This window comes from Gigantopelta aegis, chromosome 6 (genome assembly GCF_016097555.1).
Source record: "Gigantopelta aegis isolate Gae_Host chromosome 6, Gae_host_genome, whole genome shotgun sequence".
In the NCBI taxonomy this organism is placed as follows: Eukaryota; Metazoa; Mollusca; class Gastropoda; order Neomphalida; family Peltospiridae; genus Gigantopelta; species Gigantopelta aegis.
In genome coordinates, this window is record NC_054704.1 from 98571736 (window position 1) to 98590439 (window position 18704).

Below are 18704 nucleotides of genomic sequence, written 5' to 3' on the forward strand. Positions count from 1 at the left end.
CGAAGAAAAACCTTTCTTCCTCAAACTCTTGGAGATAAAGTCCACGTGTGCATTGGAACAACTGCGGACGTGGATGGTATAGTCTTGATGTGGGATGCAGCAACAGATGATCCCAGTCTGGCAGTGGTAAAGGATGTGGATCAGCAAGACGTATTAGATCTGGATACCACATCCTGGATGGCCACATCGGAGCAATGAGCAACAGACGACAATGGTACAGCTGAAGCCTCTGAAGCACCCTTGGAAGGAGGATTGGTGGAGGAAAAGCGTACGCATCCATCTGTTCCCAGCTGATGGCCAAGGCGTCGAGATCCAGAGCTTCGGAATCTGGCACCGGAGACACGTAAACCCTCAGCTGATGGTTGAATTGTGTGGCGAAGAGATCGATGTTTGGGTGTTCAAAGTCTGTCGCACACCCATCAAAACGCTTCGGGATGGAATATCCATTCTGTCGGCTGTGGAGACGGTGGCCGAGACAGCGTGTACATTGGAAACCCCTGGAATATGGCGAGACCGAAGTTGCAGCGGAATCTCGTCGACCAGCTTGTAGAGACGATAAGTCAACTGCAGCAGACTGCTGGAGTGGGTTCCGCCCTGACGGTTGATATATGCCGCCGCGGTGGTACTGTCTGTGGCCACCATGAGAGAGGTGCCTGTCAACATCTGTCGCCAATGAAGAATAGCGTTAGTAGACTGCCAACAACTCTAGCAGGTTGATGTGGAGTCCGAGTTCGCCGGAAGACCACAGCCCTGAAGTAGTCTGGTGATGAGTGGCTAGGAAGGGCTGCATAGAGACACCGTCTAAAGCGTTCGATTGGAGCTGCCACCACTGCAGGCTGGAGCGTAGATTGTCCGGGAGCGAGATGATCAAGTCCGGATTGTTGAAACGAACAAACGGGTTGAGAAACATCTGCAAGCGCCGCAACTGGAGACGACCTCTGAGTGTCAAATCCTGGGCGGAAGTGAGGAGACCCAGGAGACTCTGCCAACCGTGGAAGGCCATTGGAGCGGTGAGGGCTATGGCAATCATGGTCTGGATCTTCTCCCAATGGTCTAGAGGGACTTGAACGAGGCCCAGGTCGGGTCGAAGCCAAGCGCCTATAAACTGTAGAGACTGCATGGGAGCCAGTCGAGATTTGCCGATGTTGATAATTCAACCCAGATGCTTGAGAAAATCCATGATGAAGGCAACATGTGCAGTAAGCCTTGTCTTGCTCTGGCACTTCATCAGGCAATCGTCGAGGTACGGGTAAAAGGATATACCTTTGCGATGCAGGAAGCAGGACATCGGAGTCGTGATTCTGGTGAACAGCCATGGCGCTATGGATATCCCAAAGGGCAGGACTGTCCATTCGTAATGCCGAACCTGTAGTACGAACCGGAGGTAGCGATGACAATCGGCATGCATTGGAACGTGACGGTAGGCGTCCTTGAGATCTAGCGAGGCATGCCAATTCCCCGATTTGATCACACAAGGACATCTCGCAACGTTAACATCTTGAAGGACGGAGGAGAAAGCAGGCAGTGGTCGTTGAAAAACGCCAAGTTGTGGATCATTCGCAGCTCTGGTGAATCTTTCTTCGGCACGAGGAAGATGTCCGAGTAAAAGCCGGGTGTTAGGCTTGCTTCCGAAATGCTGCGAACGGTTCCCTTCTCCACCAGTTTGTTGACGGATTCCTGTAGGACCTTGACTTGTGATACGGAATGCCGCGGTTCTCGAGGTGAAGTGGTCAATGGAGGGATGGAAGACAATTGCAGACGATACCCTGTCTTCAAGATCGATGTGACAAACGGATCTTGGCAAAGTGTTTCCCAGTTTCACCAATAACGACGAAGTCGACTTCCGACCATGGATATTTCGACCGGTGTGTTGCACACGGGAAGCGTCAAAACCGAGTTGTTGTTCTGGTTCAAAATCAGGGGCGGGCGTAGGTCGAGACAATCTGAGCAGTCCAAGATTGGTTGGCTGGCGTCAAAGTCGGCCAGGCTTCCCCTGGGTCCGAGCGGGAGGACCGGATGGTCGTTTGTCCGGAAACCGTTGAGAAGGTTGACCTCGAAAGGAACCTCTCCAGCGCTTAGATGGTGGTTGTGCAGTGAACGTAGACTTTCGCTTCGTGGATTCCAACGTCGAAATAAGTTGTAAAGCTTTGACAGTTGCTGTCGACTGTTGGTCTTTATCATTGGCCGTCACCACGTCAGAAATCTTGCCTGCAAACAGCTTTGTTGCGGACCACGGTTGAGCTAACAGCTCCTTCTTATGCTGGAAATCCAAGGTTGACTTTTTCAGATAAGCCTGGCAATGGTACTGCATCAACATCGATGACATAGAGGTAACCGAAGATGTCAGGAAAGCCAGCATCTGCGCCGATTGTTGAAACAGCACGTAGCCATCACAGCAAGGAAAACGTCCAAGTAAGACAACACAAACAAGCAACGTCTCTGGGCAGTATCCATGGCTTGGACCTGTTTGTCCGTCAAATCCACAGTTGACGACTTCCCAAGACGGTGAACATCTTCATCCAAAGACGGAGCCCCATCTTTAAACGGCATGTCAAATACCGGATACATACAGTGATTCCAAATTTGTCGCCACGTCGGCGATGAGTGTACCGGCTGCCAAGGAACGGATAAGCACATCTTCCGGAGGGACATCAGTCGCTATCATCGGTGTTGGTCCCTTCTTGGACGGCATTGGTGGATGTGGCAAGGACGGCAACATGTCATAGACGGCCGCCAAGCAATCCCTCACAGTCATATGGTCAGTAGAGTCAGGCTCATCAATGATAGAAACCGCTGTAGGTGCTGCATCCCCAAAGTCTCGGAGCACTCGAGCACAGGCCCATGGCTGTTAACAAAAGTAAAATGTTGTGACTGAAATTTCAAGGTACAGGGCATTCAAAATGTTAATGTTTTATATGACAATTGTAGTCCACTTTAAACATGTATTTCTCCCATCCCACACCCTGTTTTTTTTTTTTTATTGGACAAAAACATTGAACATCTTCTGCAGTGAACCTATATTAATGGAAATAGTCCTATTAGGCTGACATTTGTTGGGGTGTTCTTTCATAAGCTATGGGCATTTTTTTAAAGTTTTCATTATTACCTGATATTATTTATTTAGGCTTTCTGCCAGCTAATGAACGGCAAATCAAATATTCAAATACATTTACATCGGGTGGCCCTTGTGCTATTGCAAATTCATTATGGGAGGGGGAGGGGGTCGTTAAAAATTGGGGTAAAAGCCAATGTCTGATACTGTAATACGCTAATATGGAATAGTCCTTTGTTGATCTTTGTGTCCATTTAACAATACGTAACGCAAAATCTTGCAGTTTTAATACCCCCCTCCCCTTGTAACATTTTGTGACCGTGTCATATTTTACTTTGGGGTCTTTAGTAATACATATATGTTAACATAAAATGGCAATGACTGGTTGCATTTTACTTTATGAATTAACATTATGTTGCACAATAACCACCCCCAACCCCAACCCCCAATTACGTTTTGTCACACATCCCATAATTCCCACTCTCCTCAGTGCACGTTGCGTAGTTCTCAAATGACCCATTATTCAATCGTAAATAATAAAGAAGTAACATACCACTGGTCAGTAAATGTTATATTTTACCGGATCAACTTTATTAAGTTTCAATATCTATAATACGCAATCTAATAATTTCCCAGCAGAACTATTACATTGTAACAGTGTTCAAACTCGCACGTGCTGTTCGTCACATGATGTGACATCGGGTACGGCCATTACTTCAAAGGGAGTGAGTAGCACATTTAAATTAAAGGGGTTTTTTCACTTAATTTACAACTACTATAGTAAAGTTGTTGTTTTTTTAATTACAAAAACCATACCAAAAATGATTTTAAAATAATAAAAGAAAATAATAAAATATTTGAAAACTAAACGAAACATATGTACACACCTTTTTACAAAATAAGATCGTCTGCTTAAAATAGCACAGCAAATGACAGTGCAGGGTGCACATTAAGTCAATACTTTACTTTCTACGTCCGTTCGGACTATGTAAATAGCGTATTGGATGTGTTGCGATAGATCCTAAATATGTGTTAACACAAATGGATGAATTAAAACAAAAAGTTGTATTCTTCTACCAAAACTGTATTATATCAGACAATGTAGGCATTATTACTAAAAACTACTGACACAACAGACTGTATCAAAACAAGATACACCTAATTTGCATATCCAGGTCAGACTTGTTCATCACGTGTTCGTAATCAATCGGAAAACCAAAACGAAAGCTAAATTTGTAAACATTTTTATGAGTTCAAGTGTTCACAATAAGAGCAACTTTGGGAATCTTTATTGGGAAACCGTTGTGTCGTAACTGGGAAAAGGTTTAATATTGGATTGGGAATTTACGTTTGAGGAATGGGGCCGTTCACCGGCCCCTAAATGTATGGTAGATTATACCCATCCGATGGGTACCTAAAGGGGGGTCAGTGGAGCAAAGGAAATGGCCGAAGTGATCGGGTTGACATTACGGAAACCGAAAACGGCCTAAGTGATTCTCATTAAAAAAAAAATAATAATAAAAATTGTTGAACAAATAATTTCCACAATTTCTCTGACGACGGAAATCCGTCTCATGATGGACAGTTAACAGCCATGTAGGCCAATTGATCTGCCGAAATGGAAGCCACCGGTGAACCGGACCATGGACGGTCCTGTCGAGAACCCTCGGAGGCCCTGGAAGTCACATCAATCGAAGGTCGGTGCTGACGATCCATGGGACCCGTAGGGAGCCGTGCAGGTCGTGGGGAACGGCTACGGTCCCGGCTCCGATGCGCCGAAGATGACTTCCCCGCCAAAGATCGATGAGCCTTTGAGTCCGTGGAACGTCTATCTGCATGAGCCGGCTTCTTAAAGGGCTGCATAGAGACCGCAGGCCTGTCATCCGAAGTCTTAGGTATCGGTGGAGGTGAAGAAGCTGCACCCCCTGAAGAGGGGACTGGAACCAGACCTGACCCCAAAACCGCCGGTTTGGGTAAAGTCGCCATTGACGCCATTGTTTCTTTCATCATGGTCGATAGAATTTAATGTAACACTTCTGCCATGGAGTCAGCAATCGAAGGCGAAGATTCCACCTTCTTGGTCCTCGCTGACACCACCTTCAGGTAAGCCACGAACTCGACATCAGACAACCCCGAACAAAGGTCGCATCTTGAAGTGAGGCCACACGGAACACGACAACCCGGACATAAGTCGTGAGGGTCGCCGCCGGCAGTAAGTTTCTTGCAGCGTAAACACGCTTGAACTAGTCGTTGAACATTATCAGACATTATAATAATAATTTTTCAATCTGTGAAAAGAAAGAAAAACCAACCATAACACAAACACAAAGCCGGTAAATAACAACCGGCGATATAAACAACATTTCATGCAATTAAACGCTTGGAAAGTCAAGCGAAATACGCGAAAGACATACGAAAGCTAACGAAAATGAAGGTGAAAAACATTTCACCCAAACACGAATACAAAACCAAAGGTCTTATAAAATTTTGACTCCAAAACAGAGCCAAGCAAAAGGACGTCCAGACCCTTTAGCGAAGAGAAAAAGAAGGAAGTTACGGTCATGTGACCGGAACTAGAGATCAGTATGCAGTAGAAGAATTTAGGCCATCCCATTGGCTGTTGGGATGTTCGGACCAGACCACTTGCGTGTGTGGGGGGGGGGGGGGGGGGGGGGGGGGGGGGGAGAGGAGTGTGCCCTTGTTTGAGGACAGGTAATGTGAAAAGAAATCATATTTTAATGATAAGGCAGATAGTGTTCTGCATTTTTGCAGATATCAGCAGAACAACTAATACTAACTGACCATTAGTCATCAATGTATTACCAAAACACAAAGTAGAAATTTGTCATCTGTAATGAATGTTTTTTTCTGTTTAAACTTCAAACTACAGTGAAACCCCTCTGAACCAGAGACCCTAGGGACAAAGAAAAATGTCTGGTATTGAGAGAGATCTGGTTTAGAGAGGTTAAGTTCTGTACTGGTTTTTAAAAAGGGATTCTGTAAAACGTCCGGTCTTGAGAGGTTTCACCGTATATTGTTTTTACTTACCTTCTGTTATGGAAGCTTCTCTGTCTTCATTAAGAATTTTTACAGAGCTGGCAAGGTTGCTACGGTAATCTAACAGCAAACGGGCAATATCATTATTGTCCTGAGAAGCTGCTAGTAACAGGAGATTCTGTAGAAGTTTCTTGCAGTGCTCGTAGACAATTGGTCGACTATGATCAACACCTAACACACAAAAAGAATTTAAAAAAACAGAATGTTAGATTTTTTTCCGGCATATTTACTACACTGAAAAAGTTTATTTGTTAATAAAAAGGAATAGCTGGTAATACACTGAAATACTCATAGTCCCCTGCATCATTCCATACTTTGAAAAAAAATCAAAAATCAATCAAATCATTAATACATAAGAATAAAAAAAAACCTTCTAGTTTACATGGAGATGAGCATATCAATAACAGTTAAAATCAGATGGGACACAACCAGGTAATAATATGGAACATTTTATTACCTATTCCACTTCAGTGTCACACATCATCACATAGGCATGATCCACGATTACCATGCACGGAATATTGGTCTATTAGTATTAATTAATTATTGCTAACAATACATTCAATACAAGTCTATTATCCGAATAATCAAATAAAGAAATCAGATTTACAAGAACACTGTATTTTGCTAATTATAACAGAAAGCAACCTACCAAGAAATATTACATGTAGCATCAGTGGCAGGTGTGGAGACCAGTCTATCTCTAATCCATCCAAAACCAAGTCGGACAAGAACATCACTGCAATGTTACTCCTGAAAACCCCACAAAACAAACAGGAAAATAACTTTAAGAGAAAACTCATTACATAACACAACTGGACATGCTACATACAGGGGTGGGAATTGGGGAACTGTAAAAAAGAGGAAATCTAGAGGGGTCTCGGAAATTCTTGAAATCCTAGGTTAAAATCTGTGCCATCTGACACATTTTGAAGGAAACGACGATTAAATTGTGAGGAAACGCAATGTTCCATGAGAGGAAAACAGCTGATCCGAGGAGAATTGCCACTCCTGTACATACCTTTATGCAAAATCAGAATTGCATGATTAAAGCAGCTATGAACTAGACAACTGAAGAGACCCCCCAAAATTGTGGCATGGAACTGTCAAGAATGAACCACAATGGTGAAGGGGCCAAAGACCAAACAGCATGTAAAACCTTTTTATTAAAACCATGTATTACCATCTAAGGCTCATGCTTATAATTACCCAGTATCCAAAGTTTTCTAGGCATTAAACAAAAGATGATGATGATATCATAGTGAACGAAATGAGAGGGTACTTTCCCAGCCTGCTGGGTGTTACTGGTGAAACGAGTGTTGGGGTTGGTGAAGACTGATGGCCACAAAGTTTAGTGGACTTAACAAGACTTTAGTGCAAAGGAAAATTAATTTCTCATTATTCAGTTCTTTAAAGATGTCACAAGCAGGAGTGGTTGCAACACAAGTGAGGTGCCTGGGAGTATTGCAAGATGTAAGTACTGGTCCATGACCCTTTTTTTAACAAGTCCTTCAACACACTGTGGCAGCTGATGTTCACAAAAGAACTATACAGAAAGGATTTTCAGAATGTCCTGCATCTTGTTGATATCATGCTGGTCATTCCAAGTTCAAATGCACAATGTCAGAAAGGCTTTTCAGCCCCTGGATGAATAAAATCAGATGTATGAAACTGTCTCCAAGTTTCAAGCACGGAAGACCTCATACGGGTCAGCTTGGGTGGGCCAGAGCTGGAGTTGTATGATCACCAGCCTGCAGAGAGGGCAGAGATACACACAGGCCACAGGCTAAGACAGATCAATGCTACAGAGTTGGCTTGACACATGTGTCAGTAAATATTCAATAAACTAAAAGGAATTATAAACAAATTATTGTTTATTGTAGTTACATAAATTACAAACAAATGAAGCTCATGTGGCAGTTAAGATGACCTGTGTGAAATTTGAAAGATACAATGCAGAGTGTGACAAATATTTTGAAAAGTCACTAGCCACAGGGCTAGTGGGTTTGTGAAAACCACTAGCCCACCAAGATAAAGCACTAGCCCAAATTCCTGATCAATTATAACAGGATTTTTATACAATTTTTTTGTAACATTACACATTTACGAGTATAACAGTAAAATAAAACAAACACTTAAATCATGTTGTAACTTTCAGTTTTTTGTCGTGTTGTACGTTTGGTTTTTTGTCAAGTGTGATCCATCGTCATTCGCGTTTGCCTTCCCCCTGGGGAAAAATAATTGAGCAAACTCATGGTTGATATCTAAACCCACTATCAAAATAATTAAATTTAAATGAGGGTACGACAGTGTGACACACGGTAATAGATGGTTCAGTGTATTCGGTAGTGGGTTATACATTTAGGGCCCTACTATTTATGTCGCCAGGAACGGTGATGCCAATTGCTCAAATACAGGGCATTATCCCGTGTCAGACCGATATCAAAAGAATATAACGGCGACATCTAATCCGTTGTTAATTGATGAACAAAAAAGGTATCATCTTGCATCGGCAGCTGTGACGCATTATCCAGACCGATACACAAATAGGTCAAGCAGTCATTGCATGTGCGTTACCATTAAAGTAAATTGTTTTCCTGATTGCCGATAACCACATGTCAGCGAAGTGTAAAATTAGAAAACAACAGGTAAATAAAACAAACACTGAAATTCAAAGCATGACCGGGGTTTACTTGATTGAGATTAACCTGTCGTCGCAATTGGTGATTTCCAAGTTCTTAAGTGCGAGATTTCCAAGTTCATATGTGCGAGATTAACTACCACGTGATGTGTCCAACCAATCAAAACACGCATGTCATTAAATTTATTTCCTGTGCCCGAAACTTGAAAGGGAAAAGTAAACAATGCATGCTGTAACTGTGGCGATGTAGAGATAGCATGTTACTGCAGTTTGCAGACCTAGTTCAAGTGGATTATCATTATATACTGATTGCGTTGTTGATATTATTCGATGACAAACGTCACAATCAAATTTATTAAACGATATTTCAGCCGAGAGAAAAACAAAAAAACACAAAAAACCCACGATCGAGCGATAAGGAGGAGGGGGTGGGTGGGGGGGGGGTGGGTGGGGTGGGGTGGGGTTGGAAACCACTAGCCCCATGGGCTAGTGGTTTTGCGGATCTCACTAGCCCGAACTTAAAAACCACTAGCCACGGGCGTCGGGCTAGCGGATTTGTCGAACTCTGTACAATGATTAAATTTGAAAACAAACATTCTATTGTACGGGCTATAGGCCAACATTTATACTGTCTTCCAAGGTTTAATAAACCAACTATCCCTTTGTCCTAGTTACTAATATTTTTGATTAAAAAAGACATGCAAAATAAACTCTAACAAAATTTACCTGTGAAATCCTGGTGAAGCTAACAGATCTTCTGGGAGAAGTTCATTGAGCTGAGCAAAGTATCCACCATAAGCTGGCATCGGCAGTGGATATGGCACGGGAGACTGATTTCTCCGATGCACTTGTACTGGAGGAATTTCATCATCTATCAAGAAACAAAATCCATCATTACTACCAGCTACTATTTTCATATCACATTTCATATTTTATGAAAAGAGAACACATAACCTTTTCAACAATGCAGCTGATAAAGAGCATACCAGTATTGTGAAAATGAATTGTTTTTCAAAACTGAATTACTTTGCATTACAGTATTATACATGTAGTTAATAAATAAAAGAAAATTCAAGAAAAATATCTTAATTTGATTCCCTGATGACATTTGTACAATTTCAAGAATGCATACTAAATGCTCGTAAACCACTTGTCTGTGAACTGACACTAGATACAAGTATCAACTTAAAGAAGCAATACCCCCGAAAAAAATAAAGAAATTAACAGTTGTACTTTGAATACAAATGCAGACAGAAAATAAGTACATGAACATTTCACTGATAAAAAGAACCATATACACATAACAAACATTTGATAGATCTAACAACTCCTAGCTTCAAGCATCAACCAACCTCGGTATGTTATCTGAAATAATGAGTTCTAACAATGATTATGTTAAATGTTTTACTTGTAATGCACTGTGATTCCATAAAGTATCTTTCTCTATTTCTAGACAAGCTCCAGTACAACCTATAAGGGCACTAAGAAGCAATAAAAACTGCAACCGAAACTGATAAACTCTTTACAATAAAATATTGTATTTCATATTGTTGACGTAAATGTAGTAGTCATATTTCTTAATAAAACTGTCTTTGTTAACTTTTATGATTAAATATCTGATCTGTTAAACCAATATATCAAACTATATCAAACTTAACAATGTGCTAAAACATGTGATTAAATAACTTCCACAGAAATAAAATTTGTAATTTAAGTTTTAATTTTATGAAGGCTCTTTTGAGCTTTAACCTCTATCAAATAAGCAGATGCCTTTTTAGATACAATCTTACCATTGGCATAGCAATTTGATAAATTGTTTAATACTGATACAACAAGAATATACACATACAGACATTATTATATTAGTGTCAGTGTATACAAAAAAATGTTAAACCATATATAGTAAATTATTCACCCGATAGTAAAGGGGAGTAAATTAATAAAATTCTCAAACGAGTTTCAAAACTTTTTGTACCCTACAAACATGAGTGTAATAATTTATTTTATTATCAGAATGTTGAAAATTATGCTTGCAATGATCACAAAAAGCTTCCAGCCATCTTCAATATAAAGAAAATGAAAGAAATTGAGCTACATCCTGTCTATCTCAAATGCATAGCTTTTAATTTAACCAAAATATAGAAAGTCTTATAGAAATACGATAGCACAGAGAAAAATGTGAAATGTTTATAACAGGTATGACATATTTAAAAACCATTAATTTTGAATATATACATATATATTTAATATTAAGTATAGTTAATACAGTAGAGAATACAGCTTGATTCCTCAACGTGTACAAGGCAGAATGTTATACAGAGGAAGCATCAGTTGAGAAATAGGTACACGGCTGTTAAAACTAGCAATACTAAATAAATATACATGTAATTAATTAAATACTTATAGCAGAGGTTTAACAGTATTTCCACTGTTACCCACATGTACAATGTACAATAAATTTAGAGCAACTACAAGCAGACTTTGTCTAAACTGGATTAATAAACTGCCAGATTTGGTTATTCTTCAGAAACAAATTAGAACCATCAAAAGACATGCACTACCATGACATTAAAGTCTCAAGACATTGTTAGAGACCTGAGCCTAGACTTTAACACATTTTTAAGCACAAGGCTAAAAAGATCTTAGGCTCTAGATTCAAGTCAAACAACTCTCAAACTAGAAGTCCTGTTTTGTTTAATGACAACACATTGAATTATTAATCATTAACCACTGGATGTCAAACATTTGAAAATTTTGGCAAAAATCTTCTGACATGTACATGTTTCCATAGGCAGCATGGGATCATTTATGTGTAATTTCCCACAGACAGATCAGCATTAACACCGGCCTTTGTTATCAAATCTATACTAAAACATGACCTACCATGGTGCCGTGCTTATAAAACATTAAAGTCTAGACTCCAAAAGGATCTAATAAAACGTTGCCAGTACAATTAGCATGTGATTGAAAGTCTGAAGACTGTATTGAAGTCTTCAGTTTGGACTTTAAAGGAGCAAACACCTCAGATGTAGTTCCCATAAAATATTCTACATCTTGAGCCTAGATACCAGATTGTTAATGTTTCATGTATATGGGCTGAGAGTGACACAAAACTGAAAATTAAGACAGCTGCCAGTTTGGACAAAGTCGACTGTGTCTAAGTTAGCCCAAAACCATCTACCAAGCGGAATTGTCTCGGCTGCAGAACCTGTGCTGGCCACACTCTTCAGAGAGGCTGTCGAGTTGGTGCGTGTTCCTGTTGCCCTGTTAAATAAAAACAATAAAAAGGTTAAAATACGGAGTGAGTAAAACTTGGAAAAAAACCCCTCTAACTTCCTAAGAGAGCTTCCATAATTTAAAAAAAAATCCACTAGCCATGGGATAAGTGATTTTTAAAGTTCACTAGTCATGATTAAACATTCACTAAGCCTATCAAAGTATATAGATTTATACTAACAACACTAGAAAGTACAAACAAAACCCAAATCTGGCTACTAGTACTTTAATAATTAACATGTAAAATGTAACTGTTTACTAACAGGTGCAAAAATTTAAACTTTGTTTTGATAAAGAATCACATCAATTAATTAATCCCAAGCTATTTGTTAGCTGTCAAAAGTTTGATAATTCTGACATATAAAGCCGAATTTACATAGCCCGTTTTTGTCTTACACAGTATACGTGTAACTACCTACATTTACAATGCTTAAACACCTGTGTTTGTCTTACACAGTATACATGTAACTACCTACATTTACAATGCTTAAACACCTGTTTTTGTCTTACACAGTATACGTGTAACTACCTACATTTACAATGCTTAAACACCTGTGTTTGTCTTACACAGTATACATGTAACTACCTACATTTACAATGCTTAAACACCTATGTTTGTCTTACACAGTATACATGTAACTACCTACATTTACAATGCTTAAACACCTGTGTTTGTCTTACACAGTATACGTGTAACTACCTACATTTACAATGCTTAAACACCTGTGTTTGTCTTACACAGTATACATGTAACTACCTACATTTACAATGCTTAAACACCTGTGTTTGTCTTACACAGTATACATGTAACTACCTACATTTACAATGCTTAAACACCTGTGTTTGTCTTACACAGTATACATGTAACTACCTACATTTACAATGCTTAAACACATGTGTTTAAGAAAAACAGACTTTTTAAATTTGGACCAAAGTTTTGAGATGAAACTTGCTAAATTGTTCCATTACATCTATTACAATGTGAAAAGATTATTTTTAATCTTTAGGATCCGGAAAGCTGTAAGAGTGTATCTTTCAATGGTCTTTTAATTTCTTCAACCTGAGGAAGACATTCTACCAAATCAAGAACATCCAAGTAAACTAACTCAACTGGTAAACTATCATCAACCTTTCAGATCCTAAAAGCAGTAGGCTCACCCTGTACTGGACAAACAGCTTTGAAAATATTATCATTAGTCTTAAATGTTATGAAATTTGTACTGTTCACTCCTTCTGTCCAGGATGAGATCACTGGCTATCCAGAGACAGGACCCGGGATGGACATGCCTAAAACTTTAGTGTACTGAGGGGCATGTAAAACAAATCTCAATCTATCTATCTATCTATCTATCTGATCTCTCTCTGAGTCTCTCTCTGACTCTCTCTCTGTGTCTGTCTCTCTGTCTGTCTCGGTCTGTCTCTCTCATTGTCCTCTAACATCTAACAACTGAGAAAGATGTTCTATAACATCTATAGTCCTTCCCACAGGGAACACATTTTTTTATACTATAAAATTTACTACAAGCTATGTATTTTTGAGCAATTGGTTTTTAAATTGCACACAAAAAAATTATTAATTATTTACAAAAAACATTTTCGTAGGATGGTGAGGATGCCAACGGTGATTAAACTGTGAAGTGACTATGATCAGTCTTTAGGATTCTGAACTGGATCACCCTTCACTGGGCAAATACCTTTGAACTTATTATCAGACTTTCCAGTGTCCCCTAACCTCTAACAACTAAGAAAGATGTTCTATGACATCTAGACTATCTGCCAATGGTGACGAAACTGTCAAATAACTGCCAACGGTGATTAAACTGTCAAATAACTGCCAATGGTGACTAAAATGTCAAATAACTGCCAATGGTGATTAAACTGTCAAATAACTGCCAATGGTGACTGATACTGCCAATGGTGACTGAACTGTCAAATGACTGCCAACGGTTACTAAACTGTCAAATGACTGCCAACAGTGACTAAACTGTCAAATGACTGCCAATGGCGACTAAACTGTCAAGTGACTACTATCAGCCTTTAGGATTGTGAACTGGCTCACCCTTCACTGGGCAAGTCCTCATTGGCGCTGTGACGCTTGGTGTGGAGGACTCCCTTCTCCAGCTGGCCGGGGTCCGTCTGACAAACCAGCTTCTCATCGTCCGTTGTGTTGGCGGTCGCGTTCAGCTTCCGCTGGGAGGACAGCCGGTAGTACGGCGGGGTGCGCGTCCTCTCAATGTTCATGTTCAGAGTCTCCACCGACTGCAGTTCACCCATCACTTCGTCCACCAGCTTCTCGGGCTTCGCTCTCCCAAGGTAACCCACTACCCGCTTAACCTAGGGTAGAGTAATAAGTTAACATGCAAATTAGAACCAGCTGCTGTGAAGCATAAACTAACTGAAAATGTTTAATGTGTGTTTGTTAGCTTGTGTGCTTATGTACTCGGAAACAAAATGCTTAATCAGAAAAAACATAAATATTGTATACTTATCACTGCAGCTTTACTCAGGCAGCGCAAAATATTTGTATCAGTTCAAAGATATTATTTAAAGAATTAATGAATATTTAACAACACTCCAGCATGAAAAATCGGCTGTTGGGTGTCAAACTTATTCAAAGAATGAACAAGTAAAACGTTTCATTTCATTTGTATTTATTTTTGTGCTTATATCTAATTAAGGTTTGGAAGGTTCCATAACAGTGGATTAGTGGTTAGTAAGAACGAAGTCAGTGTAGTGGCCTTACCCACTGAGTTATTAAACTAACTCTGGGTAAAAGCAAGTACCAGGATGCGCACCCAGTACTTACCAACCTTATGTCCAGTGGCTTAACCATTATACCACTGAGTTTATTGCCATCATTGACAAACTTGGATAAATCCTCTGACATCATTTAGGTATGTGAAATCATCTTCAGTACTGATAATACTTTGTAGATGTCATTTAATAAACTTTTTAGTACAATTTGTCAACACAGCTAACTGGCAAGCTTGTTCTCACACTAGAGTATTTCTACTTGCCCATAGTAAATAAAGAGAAACATAAACATAACAAGACCAGCAAGATTAATGTTTGATAATTATTATTTATTTATGAATAAGCATATAAATACTATAAATACTTACTATAAGAAGCAGATCGGTAGCTGCCATGTTGGTAATGACCACCAGATAGCGGATGACAACTTTCAAGTTTCCAGGCCAACACATCACAAGAGCTGCCCAAAGAGATTCAATTTCTATCGGGTGATCATCTCCAAACTAAAAAAAATATAACAATAATAAATAAAAAAAATAAAAATAAGAAGGTTTAATAATTTAGTATTAAACATATTTATTTTAGTGTTTTCAGTAATGTGGTTTGAGACCCTGCATTTATATGTTTAACCCTTTCATAACAATAAATAAAAAAAAAAAAAAAAAAAAAAAAAAAAAAACTACAATTAATAATAGTAAAACAAATAATGATAATAAAATATATAACAATAATAACATTTTCAAAAAGAAGAAAACTTTTGGGGGTTCTCTTTTCATAAATACTTAACCTGACATCTCAGCTATTGTGCATTTCCAACTTTTCCCATTGTTAAAGAGAGAAATGCACAATGGCTAACAGGACAGGTTTTATTTTAAAACACACACACGTCATCTTATGTTTATGACATTAAACTATCAACATAACAAAATCAATGTGTTTTTGGTATATCTGAACGTAATTCACGCCTGTAAATATAAACTTGATTTCATTAATAGTTACTTAAAATAAACAACAGATGACTTACCTTAACAGTGATGTAAAAGAGATTGTTGAGGACCATCTCAGTTGCCTGTGTGGAACCCCAACCCTCCCCCTTCAGTGGGGGGTGAAACGTGTCAGTGTGGCTTTCTTGTAGGCGGATCAGAAAGTTGGACAGCGGGTTACTTGGAGGCAGGGTGGGATCCACCAGCTCCATGTTGTGTAACCATGGTAACAAGTACTTCAGGAGATTCTGACGCACTGATGGCTTTGCAGTTTGAAATCTGTGCGTTATTTCTGAAGTGCGAAAAACAAAAACTTTGTTAATAGCTGTTAAAAAAATCTATATGTAATATTCCCCATTTACTGGATGATGTCAGTCAATATGAACATGGAATAACTGATTCAGCAACTTTTTAAAAATATTTATATTATATATAATATAATCCCAAATGTCATACACAATAATCATGAGATAAATTTCACAGTCCAGCGAGATTACCCGAAAGCATGGGTATGGTGAGATTAGGGTGGATGATAATACCTGAGAACATGGGCATGGTGAGATTTACCTGAGAACATGGGCATGGTGAGATTATCTGAGAACATGGGCATGGTGAGATTGGAGTTGATGATAATACTTGAAAACATGGGCATGGTGTGATTACCTGAGAACATGGGCATGGGGAGATTACCTGAGAAAATGGGTATGGTGAGATTACCTGAGAACATGGGCATGGTGAGATTATCTGAGAACATGGGCATGGTGAGATTACCTGAGAACATGGGCATGGTGAGATTACCTGAGAACATGGGCATGGTGAGGTCGGGGTGGGTGAGATTACCTGAGGACATGGGCATGGTGAGATTACCTGAGAAAATGGGCATGGCGAGGTCGGGGTTGGTGAGATTACCTGAGAACATGGGCATGGTGAGATTACCTGAGAAAATGGGCATGGTGAGATTACCTGAGAACATGGGCATGGTGAGAATATCTGAGAACATGGGCATGATGAGATTACCTGAGAACATGGGCATGGTGAGATTACCCGAGAACATGGACATGGTGAGATTACCTGAAAACATGGGCATGGTGAGGTCGGGGTGGGTGAGATTACCTGAGAACATGGACATGGTGAGATTACCTGAGAACATGGGCATGGTGAGATTACCTGAGAACATGGGCATGGTGAGGTCGAGGTGGGTGAGATTACCTGAGAACATGGGCATGGTGAGGTTGGGGTGGGCGAGATTACCTGAGAATATGGACATGGTGAGATTACCTGAGAACATGGGCATGGTGAAGTTGGGGTGGGCGAGATTACCTGAGAATATGGACATGGTGAGATTACCTGAGAACATGGGCATGGTGAGATTACCTGAGAACATGGGCATAGTGAGGTCTGGGTGTATGCGTGCCAGCTGCTCAGAGAGGTACATCTGTGAGTGGCAGTATGACACGGAGAGCAGGATGTCGTTGAGCGGGAACTTCTGCTGGTGGTCCATGTTGTCCGTGAAGATTGGCTCCTCCTGGAAGAAGCGCGTGTCCAGCAGGTGCAGCAGCTGCAGGGCGGTCTCATGGGTCGACACACGCGGGTTGCCCACGTTCAGGACGGCCAGATTCAACATCGCCACATGGTCACACGGATACTCTCTGAAATTTCAGAAACCAGTATCACATTACTGTGCTATAATTTTACTAAACTCTTGAAACAAGGTTTAAAAACATCAGGGTACTCTCTGAAATTTCAGACACCAGAATCACATTACTATGGTATAATTTTACTAAACTCCAGAGACATGATTTTTTTTTAAATCAGGGTACTCTCTGAAATTTCAGAAACCAGTATCACATTACATTAGAAAACCTGTATCATTTTAAACTAAGGCTGTTTGTTGTCTAACTTTGAGTCAGTTGACAGAGAAAGAAAACAAATCTACCACAGGGCTACTATGAAACCGAAAAAGCAGCATTGGATCTTTTATGTGCATTTTTATATAGACAGGACTGCACATACCATGGTCTTTGATATACCAATTGTGGGCCACTAGTTGGGACATTGAAAAACCAGATTCCATCAAGCACAAGTGATTTTATTATCATGCTGACATCTCAAGTTTGGCTCTACCACTTAACTACATCCTGCCCCACTCCTCCTCCCCCATTACTACAAAATAACTTTATTAGTAATAAGAGATTTTTAAAGTCTGGAATTGGGCTTCACAAATGGTAATGTCATGCAAACTGCATGCAGCAGTTCAAATGTGGATTTTTGTAAGTACTGTCCCAGCTTATGGAACATGAAAACTACCTACAGTTAAAAATCTATACTCAAAATCTGTGAGATCTGAGACACGACTATAAAGGTTTTATAAGTACTTTTGTATATGTATAGGACAGGGAATCTTATAAATACCTTTATAAAGAGCACACTGAAGTTCAGTGGTAAAGTGTTTACCAGAGGTACATGTATAACAGATCATAAAGACTAATACTATGCATTGATGCAGAGGAGTATTTCTAATTCCAACCGGTGCATCTGCATAATTAAGTATACCACAGACCTGGGGATATACTATCCTGCACGTCTATAACCCTTTTTGTTACATTCCTCCATAAAAGTCATTGATCCATCCATGTATATTTCAACAAGCTCCAAGATTAATATTCAATAATATCAAAACTGATAAAAGGTACACCAAACCATGATTAATAAGTGTAATGTAAATGTCGGAGCCGGTTAAACATTACACAAAACAACCTGCAAATAATAACAACTCGGCTTCAGTTTCCCATGCCCACAAGTTATGTACTACCATTTACAAATAAAGTCACTAACGTCGACTTATATCTTGCAACTAGAGCTTCAAAGCATGTACTAGCCACTTCGCTCGACTCCCTGTAACAGTTCTCAATGATCATCTGCTCCATGACTACAAACTGCC

At 39.8% G+C, this 18704-nt stretch overlaps 1 protein-coding gene across 6 annotated transcripts in view; it reads right to left on the reverse strand.

Moving 5' to 3' along the window:
• LOC121374043 (protein furry-like) overlaps positions 1-18704 on the reverse strand; it is an 80146-nt gene that overhangs the window by 31084 nt on the left and 30358 nt on the right. For 5 of the 6 annotated variants that reach the window (XM_041500923.1, XM_041500927.1, XM_041500924.1 and 2 more), the window contains 8 exons: positions 17138-17412; positions 15805-16055; positions 15149-15283; positions 14086-14360; positions 11932-12014; positions 9477-9621; positions 6762-6862; positions 6101-6280 (listed from right to left, as the gene is read on the reverse strand). In XM_041500923.1, the coding sequence (XP_041356857.1) occupies positions 6101-6280; positions 6762-6862; positions 9477-9621; positions 11932-12014; positions 14086-14360; positions 15149-15283; positions 15805-16055; positions 17138-17412 (1445 nt within the window). The remainder of the gene's footprint in view (positions 1-6100; positions 6281-6761; positions 6863-9476; positions 9622-11931; positions 12015-14085; positions 14361-15148; positions 15284-15804; positions 16056-17137; positions 17413-18704) is intronic. The other variant, XM_041500926.1, reaches the window with a different exon arrangement.